The sequence below is a fragment of the Lygodium microphyllum genome, chromosome 1 (genome assembly GCF_053477565.2).
Source record: "Lygodium microphyllum isolate KBCC chromosome 1, Lygodium_microphyllum_v1.1.10, whole genome shotgun sequence".
NCBI lineage: Eukaryota > Viridiplantae > Streptophyta > Polypodiopsida > Schizaeales > Lygodiaceae > Lygodium > Lygodium microphyllum.
In genome coordinates, this window is record NC_141135.1 from 99,827,819 (window position 1) to 99,849,938 (window position 22,120).

The window sequence follows — 22,120 nt, forward strand, 5'->3', positions numbered from 1 at the left end:
GGATGCGATGGCAGTTGTGGGAACAGTGCTGGTTCCCCCAAGCCTCAGGGCGATGAACCGAAACCGCTTATGCATGCTATGGGACACGGCCAAGAAAAGGCCCACGTGGCTTCGCCTCAATTGTTCGGGCATGCATCCTTTGTATTTTCGCTTAAAATGGGGCAACTTTGCGGGACACTGCTTTTCATGTGGTAAATTGGGGCATTTCATGGCCGAATGCCCTGAAAGGCAACCAACTTCGGAGGATGCGCAGGTTGTGCTGCCCAAGGATGACATGGTGCTTGATGCCACGCCCCAGGAAGCCCTTCAGTCTCCTCATGTCATGGATAAAGGCAAACAACAGGTCCTGAGTGTGGATTCCCGTCGCACTGACTGGATTGAGGCACGTCCAAAAAAAGGTAAAAAGTTGGATGCAGGCCTGGCAGATCCTGGGCCTACTGCTTCCCAGGATTCCGTGGGCACGTATACGCGCCGGAAAGAAATGGCCACTTCACAGCAGGCTGCGCGTCCTACGGCCCCGTCTGCCCCCCGTAATCAGTCTCCAAGGAGAGTCTATACCGACGGCCCCAAAGGCCCACCTGCTAAGCTGGCGTTTGATGCCAAAGGTAATGTTATTACACCCTGGGATCGGCGTTATCCCCGCCCCTCTCCCAAGGCAGTGGATTTCCCCTCCACCTCTAAAGCAGGTCGCCAGAATTCTTTTGCAGTATTGGCTGATTTTCTGGATGAGGGTGTCCTGGATGCTCTCGCGGAAAAGGTGAAATCGAGGCAGCAGGCGCCTCGTTCCTGACTTCCTTCTTTGAGGATACATGAAGATAGCCACGTGGAATGTGCGAGGCATTTGCTCTCGCCATAAGCAACATGCCATGTGGACCGTCTTGCATGAGAACCAGTGGGATGTATTGTGTGCAGTTGAGCACAAAAGTCAAGGTGAAGCAGGAAAAGTGATAGATTGTCATGGATTCCGTCTGTTTTATGCAGGGACCCATGCTACGCACTATTCGGGCGTGCTGATGATTGTCCATGACAAATATCAGCCTGTCCTTGTTAAAAATGATGTGCAGGGCCGCTTTCTGGTGATCGAAGTCTTATTTGAAGGAGAGATTTTATGGCTATTGGGCCTCTATGCTCCGAATGATCCCGCATCCCGACGGGATCTTTGGTCCGCTTTGCAGGGCTCCATGTCACTCGGCCGAAGGGGGTTTTTGATGGGAGATTTCAATATGTGTGTAGACTCTTCTCAGTCCACTTCAGGGCATTTGGTAATGGATACGCCGGAAAGCCAAGTGTGGAGTTCCTTTGCTTTGCACGTACTCAAGCAAGATCTTTGGTCGTGGCTTCACCCTTCTGTTTCAGGGTTTACTTTTCATTCCGCTCAATATGCAACTACCTGGTCGCGACTAGACAAAATGTATATCATGCAGGGGGATGATTTTCTTCCCGAGATGCTGGAAATGAAGGTCTTGCAGCAATATGCGTTGTTGGACCATTTCCCCCTCCAGCTTGAGATGCGGGCACAATCTATTGCACCTTTTGTGCAATTGCTGGATAGGCTCCCTTTACGTTTCAACTCCTCTTATTTGAAGCATTCAATTTTCCAGGGCTATATGCAGCAGTTGATTGAGAGGTTCTTATTGGACTTCGCCTCTGAGGGCTTGCCTTCATTTGCACGGCTGCTCTCTAATGTGCAGCGGGTTGCTCGACAGTATGGGATCCATCATGCCTCGCTTTGTCGCCGACGTCGACATGCAGCAGAAGACTTACTGGTTTTGGTCCGTTCCTTGCTCCTGGATTCCCCACATGATGATTTTCTGCTGTCACTGGAAAGGCGGTTGGCCCATCTTATTCAAGTGTTTCAGTTGAAATCTTATCAACAGGCCAAGCTGCACAACTTGACTGACACATTGCAAGATAGTGCCTGCCAGTCTCATAAGTTCTTTCGCGCCTTGCATGCGTCTCCGGCTCGCGAAAATATGACCAGACTCCAGGATTCGGAAGGTCGCATGGTCACTGATCCGCAGACCATTGTCACTATGTGCAGAAATTATTTTATGGAACTTCTTGGTTCTTCTTCCTCGCCTTCTAGCCAGGTTATGCATGCCCGCTCGGTCTTCTATAATCTGGTCCGCCAGCAGGTTCCAGTTGATATGCAAGCCACTTTGGAGGTGGATATTTGCGAGGAAGAGGTTATGGATGTTTTGTTGCACCTGCCGAAGGATAAAAGTCCTGGCTGGGATGGTCTCACTAATGAATTCTTTCAGACCTCGGCCACGCAGTTGGTGAAGCCATTGGTGGTCATGTTTCAGCAGGTTTGGGAAACAGGGGTCATGCCCTCCTCATGGAAAGAAGGCCTTATCAAACTAATTCCAAAGGTCCCTTCACCATCAAAGCTGCAACACTGGCGACCAATCTCTTTGATGGGCTCCATGTATAAAATCTACTCCAAAGTACTGGCGAATCGGCTTCACAAGCACCTTCCAGCTATTGTGCATCCTCTCCAATATGGTTTCATTAAGGGCCGCAACATTCTGCATAATATCTTAAATGTGCAAATGGCTATTGACTATGCGCGGCACTCCGGTCAGGAAGTGGTATTGATTCAATTGGACTTGGAAAAGGCGTTTGATTATGTGGACTGGTCTTTCATTGCAGATCTCATGTCTGCTATGGGTTTTGGTACCCGGATGTCCCAATTGATCTACACCATTAGTGCTGCGGCTTCCTCCAGAGTTATGCTTAATGGTGGGGTTACAGAGCCATTTGTCCTTGCACGCTCGGTCAGACAGGGTTGTCCTTTGAGCCCTCTCTTCTTTGCCCTGGCGACTCACCCGGTCCTTTCAATGTTATCCTCCATGGCAGCCTCTGCTCAGCTGGCCGGGCTGTCTCTTCCGTTGGGTCAGCACTTTGTTAGCCAATCTTTGGCTGATGACACCTTTATGATTTTGCAGGCGGACAGGGACAACATTCGAAGGGCATTAGATGTTTGGACACTATTTGGTCAGGCCTCTGGGCTTCGCATCAATGCCTTGAAGTCAGTCATTCTCAGTTGTACGGAGCCTGATTTACAGTCATTAGGCTGGCAAGGCCAGGTGGTTTCCCGCGGCTCCATTGTCAGGCATCTTGGATACCCATTGGGGGTGGATGTACGGCCAAAAGACCTGCTGGAGTGGATTTCACAAAAACTGGAGGCGAAGTTTATGTATTGGAAGTCGCAAGCGTGGCCATTCCATGTCCGCCTCAAAGTGGCCCAGACAATCATGCTACCAATGCTAACGTATTTCCTGCCTTTGTTGCCATGGACGCCTACTACTTTGAAGGCTCTCACTCATCCCATCCGTTTCATGCTATGGAAGAAGGATTCACTGCAGGCAGGCATTTCCTGGATTTCATGGTCACATGCATGTACCCCTAAGCGCCTGGGTGGTGGAGCTATTTTGGATGCACAAACTCATATGCTAGCTCTCCGTTGGTCCCTTTTTCGTGCCATGTGTCTGGATCATCACCCGTGGACCATCATAGCCCGTTATTTTCTTGAGAACAGCGGGCTCCGCCATGGTAACACACGGCTTCGGGCCTCCTGGTGGCATGTCCTCAATGCTGACTCTTGTTTTTCTAGTCCCTCTTCCTCTTTGTTACTGCACTTGGTCGGCTCTTGGAAAGTGGTGCTCCAAAAGGCCCATTGGCACCCAGTAGGGGACCGCATGCAGATTAACTCCTTTCAGCTGGAATTGTTGGCAGTTTCGAGACTCCTTTCATGGGAAGATAAACATCAGCTCAGACCAAGATTTAACCGCATGGCCCGTTTAGGTGTGACGTCGGTTGTGGATGCTACCCTTGCCACTCGCAATGTCCTCGTATCGTTTCGGATTGCTAGGCGACTCTTCAAGATCCCGCGTGGATACCGTGATTTATGGGAAAAGCTTTCGTTGGAGCTTCAAGGTAGGCAATCCTTTCCTGCCCTGGCTGTGGATCGCCCTTAGCAGGACTGGGACCTTGCAGGCCGGCTGGGTCTGGAAAAGGCCTCTACTAATCAGGTGTATCATCTTCTCATTCAAGATCATCAATGGCTGGCTGAGAAAGCTAATACTGTTTGGGGACTGCGGAAATCACTGTCATGGTGGCAGAAAACGCTGATGGAGGGCTGGCTCAATAAGATACCTTTCAAATGCAAGGCCTTTCTTTGGCGGGTGATGATTGGTGGTCTTCCTCTGGCCTCGGCCCTTGCCAAGCGTCGCATCTCGAATGGCAATTGTTTCTTCTGTACCACACCGGCGGAATCGGCCCGACATCGTTTTCTCTCTTGCCCGCTCGCCAAGAATATCTGGTCACTCTTGTCGCACATTTGGCGCGCGGTGGTGGGGTCCTCGCTAACTCCTTTCGACTGGGTTTTTGTGCGCCCGAAGTATCCCACACCGCCACAGTTGCATGTGAAGATCTTATTTCACTTTTTCAATATTGGGGATGCTGGCACATTTGGACCACGCGCAATGCTTTTCTCTTTGATTCGGCCTCTAATGTACCGCGACATATTGCCAGGCTTAAAGGGCTCTTGCATTGGCAGCTAGATCTCATCCGACACTCCGACTTGCTCCCTCGAGAGGATTTGCATCCGTGGCATATGGCAATTGCCTCTGGGTAGTTGCCATGATTGGTGTAACCTTTTTAGTGCATTACTACGGGGATTCCCCACACGTCGGCCTAGGGCCCTCGTGTTTCTTGTAACCAGGAAAAAGAGAGAGAGAGAGAGAGAGAGAACCTCTTCACATGATGGCTTTGTGTCATCATGTATCTTGTAATCAAGTAATCTTGTATTTTTTTCGTAATTAATACAATTACCTTTTACGAAAAAAGAGAGAGAGAGAGAGAGAGAGAGAGAGAGAGAGAAAGCTGATGGTCCTTTTTTTTTAATCAAAGAACAGCAATTTGCTATAAAAGACAGCCATCTAGGGACCTCAACAAGCAGGGAACAACAAGGAGTCACCTTCCAGAGGTTGGCAACAGCATTGTTGATCAAGTGATAGCATTTTAGAGATGTCTTGCAGTAGGTGACTGCATTAAATGTAGGTTGGAAAAGGCAGTAGGCAAAATTTAGGGCTTTCTCACAAAGAAAATCAGATTTCTCTCTCATCTTAGCTTTATCTCACCTTCTCCAACCCATTCTCAGAAGATCTTAGCATTTCTCAACCATTTTGAGCAGATCTCAACCAAATTTGGTGAATAACAAAGAGATCTCTATAGTTAAATCCTAAATTTCTATAGAAATTAGGGTCTGACAGCCATCTCAAGACCCATGCCAATTGGTGAAGACATTGTATATTGAATTCAGTACCTGAAATTTGTGTAATTATCAAGGAATTCAGATGCCAGCTCATTCATTGTAATTTGGGGCAGCATTTGGCCAATTGGAGGTTCCATTCATGCAAGTTCTAGGTGAAAAATCAAGGGGCAATTGACCCGAATTGATTACTGATTGTTGCTACAACAAAGAGGCTTTTTGGAATAGCAAAGGAGATTGTGAATCTCAGCTTGTACTCATTCCATTAACAATCAAGTTAAAGAAATACCAAAAGGGACGCATATTTTAGGGCCAAAAGTCGTGTCCAATATCCGAGATTATTAAGGTAATTTGTGCATTTCAAGTTATATTCATTTGCTGATAGCTACAGTTAAGTGCTTAATCAAGGAATTACCACCCTTTCCAAGAAGGAAGGCTGGTTTCATTCACCCTGCTCCTTGAAAGACAAATTTAGCTCCAAATCCGATATTGACTACTGCCTCTTGAATCTCCTTGAAATTCCTCAATGTTAGTTATTAGAATTCAAGTCCTAGGCCCTCAATTCTGAGCATGCATCCCAAGTCGGCTGTCAAAACCCTATTTTTTGTTGTAAATTAGGGTTTACAACAAAGACTGACTGAAATCTCTTCCTTTGATGGCTCAAACTACTGAAAAATGCTGAGATAACTTAACCGATGGCTGAGAGATGAGAGAGAATGCTGCAGAGAGAGAAATTTCAGAGTTTCATTGCGAGAAATGTTGAAAGCTAGTACTACCCTGCTCAAATAACCATGGAAGTTATCATCTACAGCTTAGAACCATCAAAAAGACTGCTCCCCCTCTTGTATGTTGTCATCTACACCAAAAGGACCTTGGACTACTATCACGCGCTCTTCAAGGGTCCAAACTACTATCACATACTGTAGGACTAATACCTGGTGGCTGCAAATCACATCAACAACACCTCATTGCTCTCTAACAGCCTCCTTCTCTCTCACAATGGCTTGAATAGATTTTACCGGCCCCTAAAAACGTTTTTCCCACTTGCATAGGCAAGTTTTGCCAAGTGACAACCTTCTTACCCCATTTTTCAACATTTTTAGCTTAATAAATTAAATTTTAAGATATTTATTCTGAAAATTAATTTAATATTATTCTAATGCTCAGAAAATTAATTTCACCAACCAATAATTAAATTGGCTATGCCAATTTTTCTTTCCAAGTATACTTGAGCAATTATTAGCCCTTAGACCAACATTAATTAATTAATCAATACCTAGTCTAATGTCACCACTGACATTAGCGGTCAATAAATTGGTCTAAGCCAAAGTCTGACACCGGGTATCACCTAGTATCTGCCATGCATAACTTATTACAACTTTTGCCTTTGACACCCACTACATCCTCAGGATCCTTGACTTGTTACCGTGAAATAATTGCCATGTGCATCACATATATTAAACAACCTTGCACATTTTATTAATAACTTAATCAAATGTTATTGGCGAGATTAAAGCATCTTAAAATTTCACATCCCCGTGACAAGTGCAATATGGACCCTATGAAAAACATATAGAGAACCAAGGGTAGAAGGGTGCTATGATCTTCTTAATCTATCAAAGTGTCAATCTCTGGATGATCATGGCTCTAAACATCGATCTTCACGTTGGGCTTCATGACGATCTAACCACCTATCAAAGAAGGACTGAATGGTCTCCTCATCTAAGTCATTGAAAGCATCAAAATAGTGGAACTCCATAACTCCTATAGACCTGGAAACACACCCAAAAATTGCTGTTTTTTTATGTTGGGCTGCCCTAACGCAAGGAAAATCAGCTACTTCTTGCAAAGAGAAGTTGTAGATGTCCCATACACTTTGTAAAAGGCCCAAACAAAGCAGAAATTTTGTGTTCTTCGCAACAAATCTCCTCCAAATGCAAGCTAAGTGTGGTCTTCTCTCTTCTTAGAACCTCCGAGACCTCTCTTTTGGTTAAAATACCATGCAAGAGTGTGCAATGGAAGATGAAAACGAACATGGAGAGAAAACAAAAGAGAAACACTACAATGAAAGCAGACCATAGAAGAGAAAAATCTGCACTAGACTCTAAAAGAAAGCTAAATACAAAGGTGGACTGATTAGTCCCTATATGCAGCCCAAGGCGTCAGTGAGGGCATCGTATCAGGCGGATGACAAATGGTAGCACCACATGATGGAGAATGTTCGGAATGTTGGAGTATGCTGAAAAACTTGAAAAATAGAATGATCACCAAATATTAGAGGCAAGCTATATATATAGCTAGACATGCCAAAAATTGAACCAACGTGATCCAAAAGCATGCCAAAATGCTGGCCAACCTGCAAAACAATAATAAAATAATGCAAGCAGCACAGTAAAATGCTGATCACTACAGAGTAATGTAGACCGCTTCCTATCTTGTGTGAACAAATTCTCCAAATGCTAAAAAAGAAATGCAAAGGGATGGAAACTTTACTCTATCAGTTTTAAAGTAGAGACGAGTGTCACCTCCCTCCACTAGTCCCATTTAATCACACACAAGTGGTTGGACACTTGTCGTGTCCTACTACACCTTCCCTTTATCATGGCACTTGAGAATCCTTACCCTATAAGAAATGCTCTCCCCCTCTTATTCTACATCAAGTTACTTTGCTAGAGTATAGTATGCAAACAATCAAGATAGCCCCAAGTTGGTCACACTCATCTCCACCATAGTCTTTCACTTATGTGCATGAGTCCTTGCAATGTCAATTGTTGAATAGCACAAACAAAAAAGGCTCTTATGTCCATTACGAATTCCCAATACAAGTCCCCACAATCCAAGGTTTCCTCTGCTGCTGTTTTCATTCAGTCTTCCGCTGCCTGGTAGACCTACATTTTCAGCCCTGATCAAGCTATATCTACATTTTGGGCAAGTGGGCATGATATCCACAAGGTGACTGCTCTCCTCATCTGACACTGCTGGTTTTCTGGGTTTTCAGCCTCAGAGGACTCCACAACTGCTGTGTTTTGGTGGACAGATACCAATAGCAGCCACAGATATCTACAGTTTGGTGCAGAGCCACCTATACCAGGCTGGCATTTTTCCATTTTGGTGTACAGCCACCTGTACCAGCTTGGAATCTTGTGTTTGTGGCATCCGAGAATGTCACTTCTCTGTTTTGGGCAACAACATCAATATTTGATGAAGTTCAAATGGAATGTAGCAAGCAATGCCCTCTGGAGGCAGAACTCCTTCCATCGAGACAATCAATTAAAGGCTCACCTTGTCCCAAGCGTTCTTTCAGATGACTCACTTGAAACATAGGATGAACTTGGATATCCAGAGGTAAAGAAACTTGCACAAGTATGCAAAGAGGGCATTGGGAAGCAGTTTTCACTACCTTTCGGTCCACTTTGGATAAGCACTGATGGAAGATAAGACCAATCTTTTCAGAAAGGCCTTACATAATTGAAGGAGGTGTTATCAGACTCATAACTTCTTCATCTTACATATCTTATTCTCAATAAGATACACATTTAATGACAAATGTATTAGTATATTAGGTAAATATAATAGATTCTATAAAAGTTTCTTATGCAGTTTAGGGTATAGTGCTTTTATAAAACCCACAAGGGTTTGACAGGAGCTATTTTAACACTAACCTCTACAAATATGTTCAGAACAGGTTGCCTTGTTAGAAATATTTATATATTGATGTTCTCACCATAATTTACGAACAAAATGCCACAGAAGCTTAGGTGTATTTTTGCAAAATACAAATACCACCACAATTTTTGAACAAAGTAGAGTGTAATACAGAAGCTTGGATGTATTTCTCAAAGCAGTTGAGTTGAAGATGAGCCATAGGTATTTCAGCCAGTCAAAGACTACTTGCAAAGTGCAGTCTACAGCCAAAGGGCAACCGTCTGTTCAGTTACGTCTAGAACTCTAAAATGGATTAAGGTTTGCTTCCCCTTGTAACTTTTAAGTATCTTTGCTAACAAACTTGCTAAATCTCTAGTATTTGGTTCCCTTCTCATCACTTCAAATAAGGTGCATATCAATTGAGTGACACATTGCAAACTTCATACAAAAACCAAGCAAATACTCAAACTCACCAATTACTCAACATGAAATGATAGAGAAGGCAAACCCAAAATACTCACGTCAATCGAGGAGGAATGAAGAACCCTTGTCGCACACCCGGTTTAGAAATTGACAAAATTCAGGGGTTCAAAGGGAGTATACCAATGTGTCAATTGGTAGTGTATTAGTGTATCCCAACCCAACTGGCATAGGTGCAGACGAAAGGCTACAGAGCCTTATAATGCAGTGCACAAAACAGCAGTGTCGTATCATGCAGTGTTTATACCACGAGGAAAAAGCATGTCAAACTACTCTTGTCCCCGAACACAAGTTGCCTAAGTGGCCTTGCCCATTCTCATAAAAGCCCAAACTGCCCCTTAAGTTCCAGCCAATACATGCATAAAAGAACTCACTTCTTGACAGTGAGCTTTTAAACACTCCAAAACACTTGAACCAGTAGTTGTGCCAGTTGAGTCTATTATGCAGATCATCATTTATTTCACATTATATACACTTGCCACGCATATACTACAGGAAAGGATGTAAAGTATGGACATACCTTGAGCAGCCTGAAGAGGGCTCTGACATTTTACAAGGGCTGAGTGCTCCAAACTTCCACTAGAAGGTTCCAGGATCTGCATAACAACTAGGGTAGTCAGACAAATTTGTTTAACACTTTTTCTAGCTGAAAAATATATAATTGTCTTTCAGCTGTCCTTACAGCATATTGGAGCTTAAATTCTTTATGTCACAAGAGAGCAAATGATGGCAACTTGAAAGCATTGAACAATGAAGATAATAACCTGATTACAGGCATTCCTTCAGGGTCATGGCATAGAGCATCAAGCTTAATTGGATTCAGTGAAATGGAAGCCGGTGATGCCCAAGAGTTTAATCACAGCCATGATGACCAGAATGGCCACCCTACACTGCTTAAGCCGCAATCATGGTGTGGACTAGAACAACCTTGACATGACATGAAGAAGGGTGTCATCCTAAGGCCTTCCTATAATGTAGATCCTCGTCTCTGGAAGACTGTAGGGTGGGTAGAACTTGTTGGAAGAAGAAGAAACAATGTGGGTATGGAACAAAACAGTTTTATGTTAATTTTCCTTCAGGGGCATGGGATGATATTTCAACCAGAATGACTCTAGCTAAACAGCACAACTAAGCACGAAAAGGTCCATTCTACCACTAAACACACTTAACACCTACAGCTGAGCATGAAAAAGATGAAATTCAGGAATGCACATAGTTAATACTGTATTGACAATCAATGAAATTCAGGAATGCACGAAGTTAATACTCCATTGCCAATCAATGAAATTGGGCAACACATTTCTGGATTAAGCACAGCTTGAAATGAACATTGCTTGAAAGTACAATGAAACATTTCAGCTCAACTACTGAAGGATAATCGATCCCAAGTACAATGAACTTGAATATAACAAAATTTGGGAATGGATGTGGTTAATATTCACTTGGAATAACATTGAAATTGGATGAAACGTGCTCACTTGAAAGTTTAATGAAAATTAAAATAGTATTTCAGCTCATCTCGAGGATGACCAAATACTATGAAATGGAAACATACAATTTCCAGATCAAGAACAGCTTGAAATACAACGTATTCGCTTGAAAGTATTATGAAATGGAACGGATGAATTTAGATGAATAAAAGATTTTAGCTCAATAAGAGGATGATAGTTAAAATATAATTTAGTTTTTTTTATTTTTCAACGGAGAGAAAAATATAATGATTTTATTAAAATATAATTAATTTGTTTTTCAAATAAGAGGAAATTTATATTCATAAAGCCCCTCGGAACAAAATATCCCAAATCAAAGTAACGGATTTCCATATCAAAAAATATGTAAAAATCTAATATAAGTTGAATGAAAATTTTTGCAGCTGAAGCATAGCTTGAAATAATACGCACTCGCTTGAAATTATAACGAGCATTTTAGCTCAACCAGAGGATGACTAAAGCTCGATGAAATATGATGTGTAATCCTTTATCGAACATGTTTAGCTTAATGGAGGATAACAGGACCAAAAGAGCGCAAATCAAATCAATGGCAGGATTTCTTTTTTTAGGGAATGAAAGAAGTGCAGAAGGAGAAAAGCAGAAGGACGACATTGTAAGAGATCGCTTACGTCGAAGAACTGGAGCTTGAATCCCTGCCGCAGGAGGCTGGCAACCATTCGATGAGCGAGAGGACCGCCGCCGATCGCAGCAAGAACTTCCATTGTTGCCATGGACGTGACGAGGGAAGGTTCCACTGTGGATGAGAACTGAGAAACCTGGTAAAGAATGGATGAAGAAGTATTGGCCCTCTTGCTGGAATTTCAAGGACAAAAGAACGGACTATCACTTTTCCAGGTGCGCGCAAAATGTGAGTATTTTTTATCGTACAACCAATGCTCATAAAAATGACATTTTAGCGTATTATTATCAATTAGATTATTTTATGAAGGTGCACTTTGCAGTATTTTGCTTATAACATCAACATGCTATTTCAACTTTCTATCGCTCATAAATAGTCTAGTTACAAACTTAGACACAAAATGAATATGATTTATAAATCGTGTCGCTATTACTACAAAAGAGACCTGGTGACTTAAGCAAGTTCATAAACTTGACCAAGTCGTTTCTCCCAATTTTACCTAGCAAACTAGCTACCCCCCCCCCCCCCCCAAATACCACCAAACTTTACCATCGATCTTGACCTAATTTGCAACTTCATATCCCCCTTCAAACTTGGCTTTGTTCCTCACAAACCAAATTTCCTTAAGGGTGGTAATTCTACCCAAATGAAACATCAAAAACTCTTCTTTCTTCAATTGTTTGCAGTCCCCAAAAATGCAAGCTACTACCTCATTGCCCTACACAAACGTTGAGGACACATGAGGCAAAACTTCATTCCAGACTGGTACCGCTATACATCCCTCTCAAAAAACATGACAAAGTGTTTCTTCACTACAACAAATCCTCTTTTAGACAATGTGTTCAATGTGTTTGCAATGAGCATGACTCCCATTCCCACATGCCAAGCAAATAGTCAATCCTACAAGGGAATTCAAAGTTGCCATAAAGTTTTCAAGTTCCTTTCTAGCCTATTATAACCCAAGTTTATCCCCCATCCTTTGGAAATCCTATTGAGTTACAAACTTGAGAGCGGCTTTAGTGGAAAAGGTCTGGGTAAGGACAACACGTGTCTTGTCTACCATCAATGTGTCATGCATGTAAGGCAAAGGGATGGGTGAAGTCTCTAGGCTTGAAGGAACATCACATGCTTAGCATAAAAAAGAAGAGAAGATACACGTGAGGAGATGGATGTGGAATATTATGCAACCCAAGAGGAAGACAAACAACTTGATGTTCAAACGACTGTGCAAGCATTTTCATCTGACATGCACAAGATATATGATGCTAGAATAAAAGGAGTGCTTGTTACCTTGACACAAAGTGGAGATGGAGCTCTCAATCGAGCATATATGCAAGAGATATTATGATTTTTCTGTTGCTAGGTTATATTTCTACTTTATGGGCAAGTTTCCTACTAATGATGAGTTTTCAAATTGTTTCGTAACACTTATCAAGCTCACTACAATCAGCATTATTAGTGGTTTGGGGGCAAGGCCTTTTGCGAAGTGCTTCTAGGTTCATAAGCTGAGAGGAATTGGATACTATCTTGCTTTATGGGCTACAAAGGCAATTTGGTTCACTTTCTCCCTTGGTCTACTATGTTCTCACCAAATGAAGTTCTCCTCTCAAAGTGTCCTATTTGGATTTCTTTCCCAAGTCTACATACGATCTTTGAGACTAAAATTGAAACTATTGTGGATGCCCTTGGCAAGGTGTTGTATGTACCTCTCCTAACCTCCAACCTAAAAGGGGAAAGAAGCCTATATGCTTTGAGATAGGATGGTTGAACCCCCTAAAGCCCTAGAAATCACTAACAAGCATGGTCTTAGCATTTTTTGTGAAGTTAAGTTTGCCAATTTCCTTGACATATGCTATCTCATAAGCAGTCAAAATACTTTGCATGTGCGTGCTGGAAAAACAAGCCCATTGAACATAGTGGTCTTGAGGATAATGATCCTAAGAAGGACACTCTATAGTCAACACAACAAATAGCCTAATATAAAGAGAAAAAAGGAGTAGGAGGTAACATTAGACAACCTCATACATCATCAAAAAGCACTAGTATGGGCTCTAGTAGAGCAAGAAGAAGGCCAAGAAGCCTCCAAGCAATGAAATCAGGGTATTATCAATGGTTGATCCCAATAAAGTCAAGGAACACAAAGGAGACAAAAAGCCAATGGAAAAGAAAACTTACCCCCTAATGCAAAATAGCAAAAAGCTAAAAGGACAAAATCGAGCAAGGTTTCCATTAAGAAGATGGCAAAAGACAACCAAGGTTTCACAAATTTGCACAACCTTTACTGAAGCTTAACCAATAAAATTAAGCAAGGTTTCCATTACTGCCTTTGCTGAATCTTATCCTATTCATCTCAATGGACATGTTGTCAAAGAAAGTGTTGCTTCTCTCATGGAATGCTAGGGGATGTGTTCTAAGGAAAGGTAGTTAGAAGAAGCAACTTTAATTAGCAAATGTAAGATTGATGTAGCTGGATGCTAGGAAATTAAGCAAGGGGAGGAGGACCCTTTAGTAGGCTTAGCAAATGGGTACAACTACTTTAGAAATATTGTAGCACATGAGAAAGGGGGTTTTTGCTTGTTGTAAAGGAAAGTTTAACACCATCATTGTTGTTTAAGGATGATGAAGGCTCTGCATTAGGTGTCATGATTAAGATAGGAGAGTTTTTGGACTCTCCTACTACTAATGAAGGAATCATCAATCTCCTATATCTAAAAAGGTACAACAAAGGAACCCCAACTAATGGAGGCCTTTGATGATGTTGAATGCACCGTACAAGATAATGTCAAAAATAAGGGTGACCAAATTTGAAGGTATAATCCCTAGATCGATACGTAGAAGATAGTATAGATTTATTCCTAATAGGAACATTCATGACATTATCTTGAATAATATATTTTGTATATATTATGCACTAGCATCCAAGCAAGATCATTATCTCATCAATATGGATATGGAAAAAGCCTATGATAGGGTTTGCTAGCAATTTGTATTGGCCAACCTTGAGAAATCAAGATTTGGTTAGATGTTCAACAGAATGGTTATAGCACTCTTCTCAAATGCTATGGCTTGTATTTCAATTAATGGCTACTTCTCCAGAAAATTTGAGCTAAAGGGGAGCATACACCAAGTTTTCCCCATAGCCCCATAATTTTTTAATTGGTGACTCATCCTTTGATGTGTGATATTGATACAACTATCAGAAGAGGAGAAATTAAGCCTCTTGTGCTCCCTAATGGGTAATATATATGTTCTCAACTATTTGCTGACAATAATTCTAATGTGGTAAGTCAATATAATCTATCATAGATTTATAACAAGTTTGCTACTCTATCTCATTCTAAGATAAGTAAGCCCAAAATCGAGCTCTTATATCTTTATTAGAGTAACGTTCCTAAGTGGATTTCAACATTAGGCTTCAATTAAATCCCTAAAGGGAAAACGATCAAGTATCTCAAGTTTCCCATAGGTGTGGGCATTACCTTAAAGTAATGCTTCAAATGGAATATGCAAAAGATGACTGAGAAGATAAAAAGAACAATGGGATTGGCATGAAGGTTGGTTCTACTCAAAATGACCATCTCCCCAATTATAGTATTTAGTGCTATGCTCCTTCCTTTCCATTCCCAACACTTGAGCAAGGTTGAAAGGCTTTTTAGAGGATGTTTATGGAGTTAATGGAGACTCAAATCATGGATTAAAATAGCCTAGTTTCAAGTGGTCTTGCTTGTCAATGAAGGAAAACTTGGGTTAGAATCATTAAGAGAGAAAGTTCTTTGTTTGGCTTTCTCAAGTCTCAAGAGAATGTCTGATGAACACCAATGGATAGTGATCCTAGGCTCCTAGATTAGGCAGTCGAAGGGCTATGGTAAAACATGGCAGGGGATCAAGTGGCAAGTGTCATTTTCAATGGACCTATTAGTATCAAGATAAAGGAGTCTTGAGTTACTCAATAACTTGCTAGAGCTTGGGAGGTGACTTAAACTCTGTTTTGAGGAGTCAAGCGGTGCAAAAGTGATTCATCTCTATTTCAAAGTATATGGCCATGTGGCAATGCCTCTACCAAGGAGATCAAGCTCCAACAAAGGAGGACTTAGGTGTGGTGTGAAACTTGCTTGAGCTGCTATGCCAAACACACACCATACACAAAATTACACTCTAAAGGAGTTGCTTTACTGGATTGGTGTCTAAGATTTTGATACTAATAACACCAAAGGGCTTGAAGCAATCAGTACTGATTTAACTTAATGGAGGAAGAATCCAAGTGGCTGCAATGGGTGTTTTCAAAGAAAAAGATTGAGTGGCTTGAAGGGAGAAGCCTGAATGAGAGCACGAGCAAGCGGAAGAAATGGAGAAGTGAATTATAACAGATGGAGCAAGAGAGTAAGAGAGAGAGACTCAAGGTGTGGAAACTCCAATAGTCACATCGGCCTTATTGAAATATCATTGAAAGAATAAAGAATGAAGTGACAGCGAATGACACCTACCAACTGCATTATATAGGTGTGTGAGTACTGTTAGTATAGTAATTGATGCCAGGAGGCATATTTCACAATGGATTCCTTGATTACATTTATTTGTCGGGGCTCGTATACAAGGTGGATTCCTTGTGTGAGAAGCTGACGGGGACGCATGTCCTTTTCGCGTGTCAAATTAATTTAATGTGTACGTGGGTGATTCCATAACGGGTGATTCCATAAAATACATATTAAATTAATGGACATTTACGAGTTTAGAGTGCGCATATTCGAATTAAATTAAGGTCAAGATAGAGTTCCAACCTATTTAATTATTTTGTAACTGAAGACTATTAGGTATTCACTTTTGTTAGGTTTTATTTAATTATTGTCTAATAATTATGAATGTTTCAGTTGATGTGTAGAGCATGCGACGATGGCATCGGGTAGCACCAGGCGATGACGTGAATCCAAACTCCTAGAAGAATTACTATTTTTGATGGGTGCACGCCTTATCACTAAAGACGTGGCACCAATATTTATTTAAGAATGCTTATTTATTAAAGCACTTGACAAAACTTTTATTATCTTGTATGTGCATAGTCACTCGGTTAAATATTTCATTATTTGATATTTGTATTTGGGCACAACTCGACTTTTGGACGCCCAAACACCTTACTCTATAATTAGGCAAAAGCAAATGCAAAAGCAAAAACATGCTATTTGTAAAGTGGGTTATTTTTGGACTTGAAGATAAATAAATCTATAAATACATGCCTTGTGAAGCACTCACACAAGGCATGGAGGGAGATTGCGCCCAATTTGTCTTTTTGTCTCATGTCGTGCAAATTCTCTTTTGCTTTTATGAAGGTTTTGTAGAGTTCATTGTTCTTGGGGGACTTTCATGCATTCGCTACGCACACATACAGCATTCGATCTGCACACCAGTGATGCCAAGAGGCATATTTCATGGTGGATTCTGTGATTATATTTATTTGTTGGGGCTCGTACACAAGGTGGATTCCTTGTGCGAGAAGTTGACGGGGACGCCTGTCTTTTTCGGACGTCAGATTAATTTAATGTGTACATGGGTGATTCCATAGCGTGTGATTTCGTAAAATACATATTAAATTAATGGACGTTTACGAGTTTAGAGTGCGCACTAGAATTAAATTAAGGTTAGGACAGAGTTCCAATCTATTTAATTATTTTGTAGCTGAAGACTGCTAGGTATTTACTTTTGTTGGGTTTTATTTAATTATTTTCTAACAATTGTGAATGCTTCAGTTGATGTGTAGAGCAGGCGGCGATGGCGTTGGGTAGTATCAAGCGATGATGTGAATCCGAATGCTTTAAAAAAGTACTATTTTTTATGGGCACGTGCCTTATCACTAAAGGGGTGGTGCCAATCTTTATTTAAGCATGCTTATTTATTAAAGCGCTTGACAAAACATTTATTATATTATATGCGCATAGGCGCTCAGTTAAATATTTCATTATTTGATATTTGTATTTGGGCACAGCCCACGACTTTTTGACGCCCAAATGTCTTACTCTATAATTGGGCAAAAGCAAAAGCATGCTATTTGTAAAGTGGGCTATTTTTGGGCTTGAAGATAAGTAAATCTATAAATACATGCCTTGTGAAGCGCTCACAGAAGGCATGGGGGGAGATTGCACCCAATTTGTCCTTTTGTCTCATGTCATGCAAATTCTCTTTTGCTTTTATGAAGGTTTTGAGGAGTTCTTTGTTCTTGAGGGACCTTCCGGCATTCATTACGCACGCATATAGCATCCGATCTGCGCACCAGTAATATAGGAGCGACATAGGCACAGGTGCCTTTACTCCCAACAACCTTCAACTTAAAGGTAAATGTGTCCCTACTAAAAAGGAGAGAACAAGTAAAAAGCGATAATGTACAAATATACATAAAGTACAACAAGATGAGGAAAGATGTCATCTCATCTAATACCCATTAACTTCTTAAGGAAGGCAAAAAGCTTTGCTGACAAACTTTTAGTGAGCAAATCTACAAGATTTTGGTTAGTTGAGATCTTGATCAGCTCGATGGACTTGTCCTCAATGATCTCTCTTATAAAGTGGTAATACACCTCAATGTGCTTTGTCTTCGTATGGAATATCAAATTCTTTGCCAACTAAATAGCACTCATAGAAATTGAATGCAATGTAGGGATCACATCAGTAATACCAAGGTTTATCACCAAAAAACCTAACTAGAGAGCCTCCTTGCAAGCCTCAGTGTTGGTTGCAATATACTCTGTCTCTGTAGTGGACAGGGCTATGCATTTCTACACCATGGACATCCAAGAAATAGCATCTCCAACAAAGGTGAAGACATAGCTAGAGATATACTTATTATTGTTTGCATGTCCTACATAATCAAAGTTAGTATGTGCCACGACTCATGTATCCTGGCCGTCATAATATATGCACATATCTGTAGTGCCCTTAAGGTATCGCATGATTCCCTTCATAGCATCCCAATGCTGCTGCCAAGTGTATCCATAATAGCGTGCAATAACTCCCACTACAAATGCTATGTCAAGATGAGTGGCTATCATGGCATACATAAAATTGCCCACTATGAATACATAAGGGATCTTGGTCATCTCAGTTTTTTGCTCATCAAATTGTGGACAATCGACCTGACTAACCTTCACATAAGAAGATAAAGGAGGGCAAATAAGCTTAACATCCTGATACAAAACAGCTCAATGACCTTTTGGATGTACTTCTTCTGCGATAAAGTAAAGGAGCCCCTTAGAATGATCGCACGTGATGTGCATCCCAAGACTATGCAAGGCTTGTCCCATGTTCATATCAAAGCTATTCTTAAGCTCACCTTTTAAGGCATCCAGCTCATAGTGAGAGCTCCCAACATATCATTCACAAAGAGTATCAAAATCATAAGACTACCATCATAGGCCTTCTTTGTATATAAACATGGATCCATATCATTGAGGGTATATCCCTATGAACGCATGAAAGCATCAAACTTGTGGTACTATTCCCTAGGTTCATGCTTAAGGCCATAAAGGCTTTTTCTCATCTTGCACACTAGCGCTCCCTGCCTTTTTCCTCAAAGCACTTAGACTGCTATATATAAATCTCATCGTACAAGTCCCTATGTAAGAAAACCGTCTTGATATCCATTTGATAGAGGTCTAGATCTAGCTACGCAACCAAAGCTAATACCAAGCATAAGTCATCTTAACTATAGGTTAGAAGACTTCATTGAAGTTAACAGCATGCTCCTACTTAAAACCGTTAGCAATCAATCTAGCCTTATAGGCTAGCTTGGGGTGTCCATGTATACTTTTCAACTTGTATGCCCACTTGCATGGCAAAGCATGATTTTCACAAGGCAAAGGAACCAAATCCCACATATGTTTTTTCTGCAATGAGACATGCTCTGGTTGCATGGTCCTCTCCCAAGAGTGACAATCATCTCAATGCATGGCCTCATCATAAGTAAGAGTCTCACCAGCATCTATCACCATAACATAATCCATAGAGGGCGCAAATCGATCAGGCTAACATCTATCTCTAGTAGATCACCCCAAAATAGGTTGTGGGGCATGTACCTCTTGTCTAACATCATGGCCCTAGGCCATTGGAGCATTAGTTGTTGTAACCTGTCTACCTGGTTGTATAATAACAGGAGGCTCCTCCTTAAATATCACCCTCTGTACCTCAATGACTTGCTCAAGATGTGAATGACCTTCCAAGCCTGCAGGTCCTATAGGCAATAGCCTATCTCACTTGCATCCCCATAATCAAGAAAGATGCATTTCACACACTTAGGATCCAACTTATTGCATTTATCTTTGGAAACATTGCAAAAATCCTCACAATCAAAGATATGAAAATGAGCATATGATAGAGGTACAACAATGATAAAACTACCTTAGCCTGAAAGTGTTGTGAAAAGCCTACCTAGCTAAGCATACTATGGACTCACTTTTGAATTGTTATATTCGTGCACTCAACGATACCATTCTATGATGGTGTGTATGGGGCGGTCCATTGACGCTTAATTACCCTCTTGTCACAAAACTCAAAGGTTTTAGATACATACTCTCCCCTATTTTCAGATTGTAAGCATTTTAGCCTATACCCAGATTGGTTCTCAACAAGATCAAGCCAACATTGAAATGTAGCTAAGACTTTTGATATATGCTTTATGGGGTATGCCTAGACCTTATGTGAGTAGTCATCAATGAAAGTAATGAAATAATTCATGCCACCTAATGACTTGTAGGGCATAGGTCCACAAACATTAGAACGAACAACAGCTAGAGGCTTACCCATGCACATAATGCCAAACTTTTGATGCGAATTATGGGTCTACCTACCACAACGACAATGATCATAAGAATCAAAACACTTATAGTCAAGGGGTGGAAGGTACTATAAACATGTAAGCATTTTCATTTCCTTTAATGGCATGTGTCCAAGGCGATGATGCCATAATTTATGTATGTATATATGTGTGTGTGTGTGTGTGTGTGTGTGTGTGTGTGTGTGTGTGTGCATATATATATACATACATATATGCACACTCTCGATATCCTACAAGTTTAGCCCATCAATATGCATATTTACATACATAACAGTATAAAATATGTCCCATGACTCGGGCAATTAACTAACAAGAACAAGGGATGAAGATTATCCTTAAATTAAATTCCCTATAAGAAGATAAGTGGCTAAAAATACAATGAAAATCATTAAAGTGGTAGACATGGAATTCCCCTCCTTCATACAAAGGTCCATGAGTTGCTTCAGCCAATACATATGAGAGGCAAGGCTCTACTTATCATAGATATTATGAGTCTTATCCCATAAATGCTAGGCGGTCTGCCCATCAAAGACAACATTATAGTAGACTTGCTTAAACAGTGAGAAAATGATGGTAGATTTGCATAACTCATCTAGTTAGTCCAATTCTTTGCATCAGTGCATTCAAGCTTGACACCCTCACGTCTTAATGTCTTAATTTGCCATTTTTGCATCAGAACCTGCCAAGTTTGCATCTTCTAATAGATGTAGTTGGTGCCATCCAACTTGTAAGTGTTGAAGAAAGCATTGTCATTCAATCCACTAGTTATAATGCAATAAATGAAAGCACATTCCAAGATAAACAAGTCAATGTAAATGATAACAAAACAGCCCAAAAGCACATCCAAGGCAACGTCTAATAAAGAAAAATTTGCAAAAAGTAGAGTTGCCCACTAATTGCCAAAGAACGATGTTCAAGTCAAGGCATCTCCTCTCATAAATGATGCATAAAGCTATAACTATAGCAAGCTAAAAATAATAACAACAATAAATTCAAAGTCAAGTGTGAGCAATGAACTAATAGAATCAAATTTGTAGCGGTCAGGTATATTCTGCAAGAAGAAAGATATGAATAAACCACTAGTAGTCATTAAGCATAGAAATTGTACTAAGAACTATCCAACTCAATGTGCCAATGTGGGATACATCCTATAGGCATAACTATAATGCATATAGTAGGTCTCAAGATAACAGAACAGAACTATTAGATACATAATTGATTGAGCAAGTCCAAGTAGCTCAAATAACTCCCATTAGAACAAAACCGAATGTCAATTAAGCAAGACAAGCTCAATAAATCATATACATGACATCCAAGCATCAAAGATACATTAAGTGCACAGTTGGGAGCATGGAGGGCATTCTACATGGTAAAGCTGAAACTTCTAGCCATCCCATTGCTCGTTCTCATTGGAACTAAAATTTCTAGTCGGATGGGGGAAAGGAAGAAACATTGCTATTCCTATAGTAAATGATCAATGTGGCAACCAGCTTAAGCTCTAATACATGTAACCAAGCTCAAATGCAAAGCTCAAGACATTCCATAAGCATATCCCAACAATAGGCATAGATTTTCACAGTCAATTAGCTTGATGTGACAGTATATAACAAGTATGTCCTGAATAGTAGCTAGGAGCAGGTTTGTCCTCAATGCAATGAATAGTAGGTCTATCTACAAAATAGTGAATAGTAGGTTTGTATGCAACATAGTGAATAGCAGGTCTACCTTGCAACACGATAAATAGCAGGTCTGTCCTACACAAAGTAAACAAC

General features: G+C 40.9%; 1 protein-coding gene across 1 annotated transcript in view; it reads right to left on the minus strand.

Moving 5' to 3' along the window:
• Positions 1 to 11,725, minus strand: part of LOC148041451 (ketose-bisphosphate aldolase class-II family protein) — a 241,123-nt gene extending 229,398 nt beyond the window's left edge. The window contains exons 1-2 of the mRNA XM_087679716.1: positions 11,520 to 11,725; positions 9,921 to 9,996 (exon numbers count right to left, since the gene is read on the minus strand). Of these exons, the coding sequence (XP_087535842.1) occupies positions 9,921 to 9,996; positions 11,520 to 11,621 (178 nt within the window). The 5' untranslated portion in view covers positions 11,622 to 11,725. The remainder of the gene's footprint in view (positions 1 to 9,920; positions 9,997 to 11,519) is intronic.
• Positions 11,726 to 22,120: the final 10,395 nt, after the last annotated feature.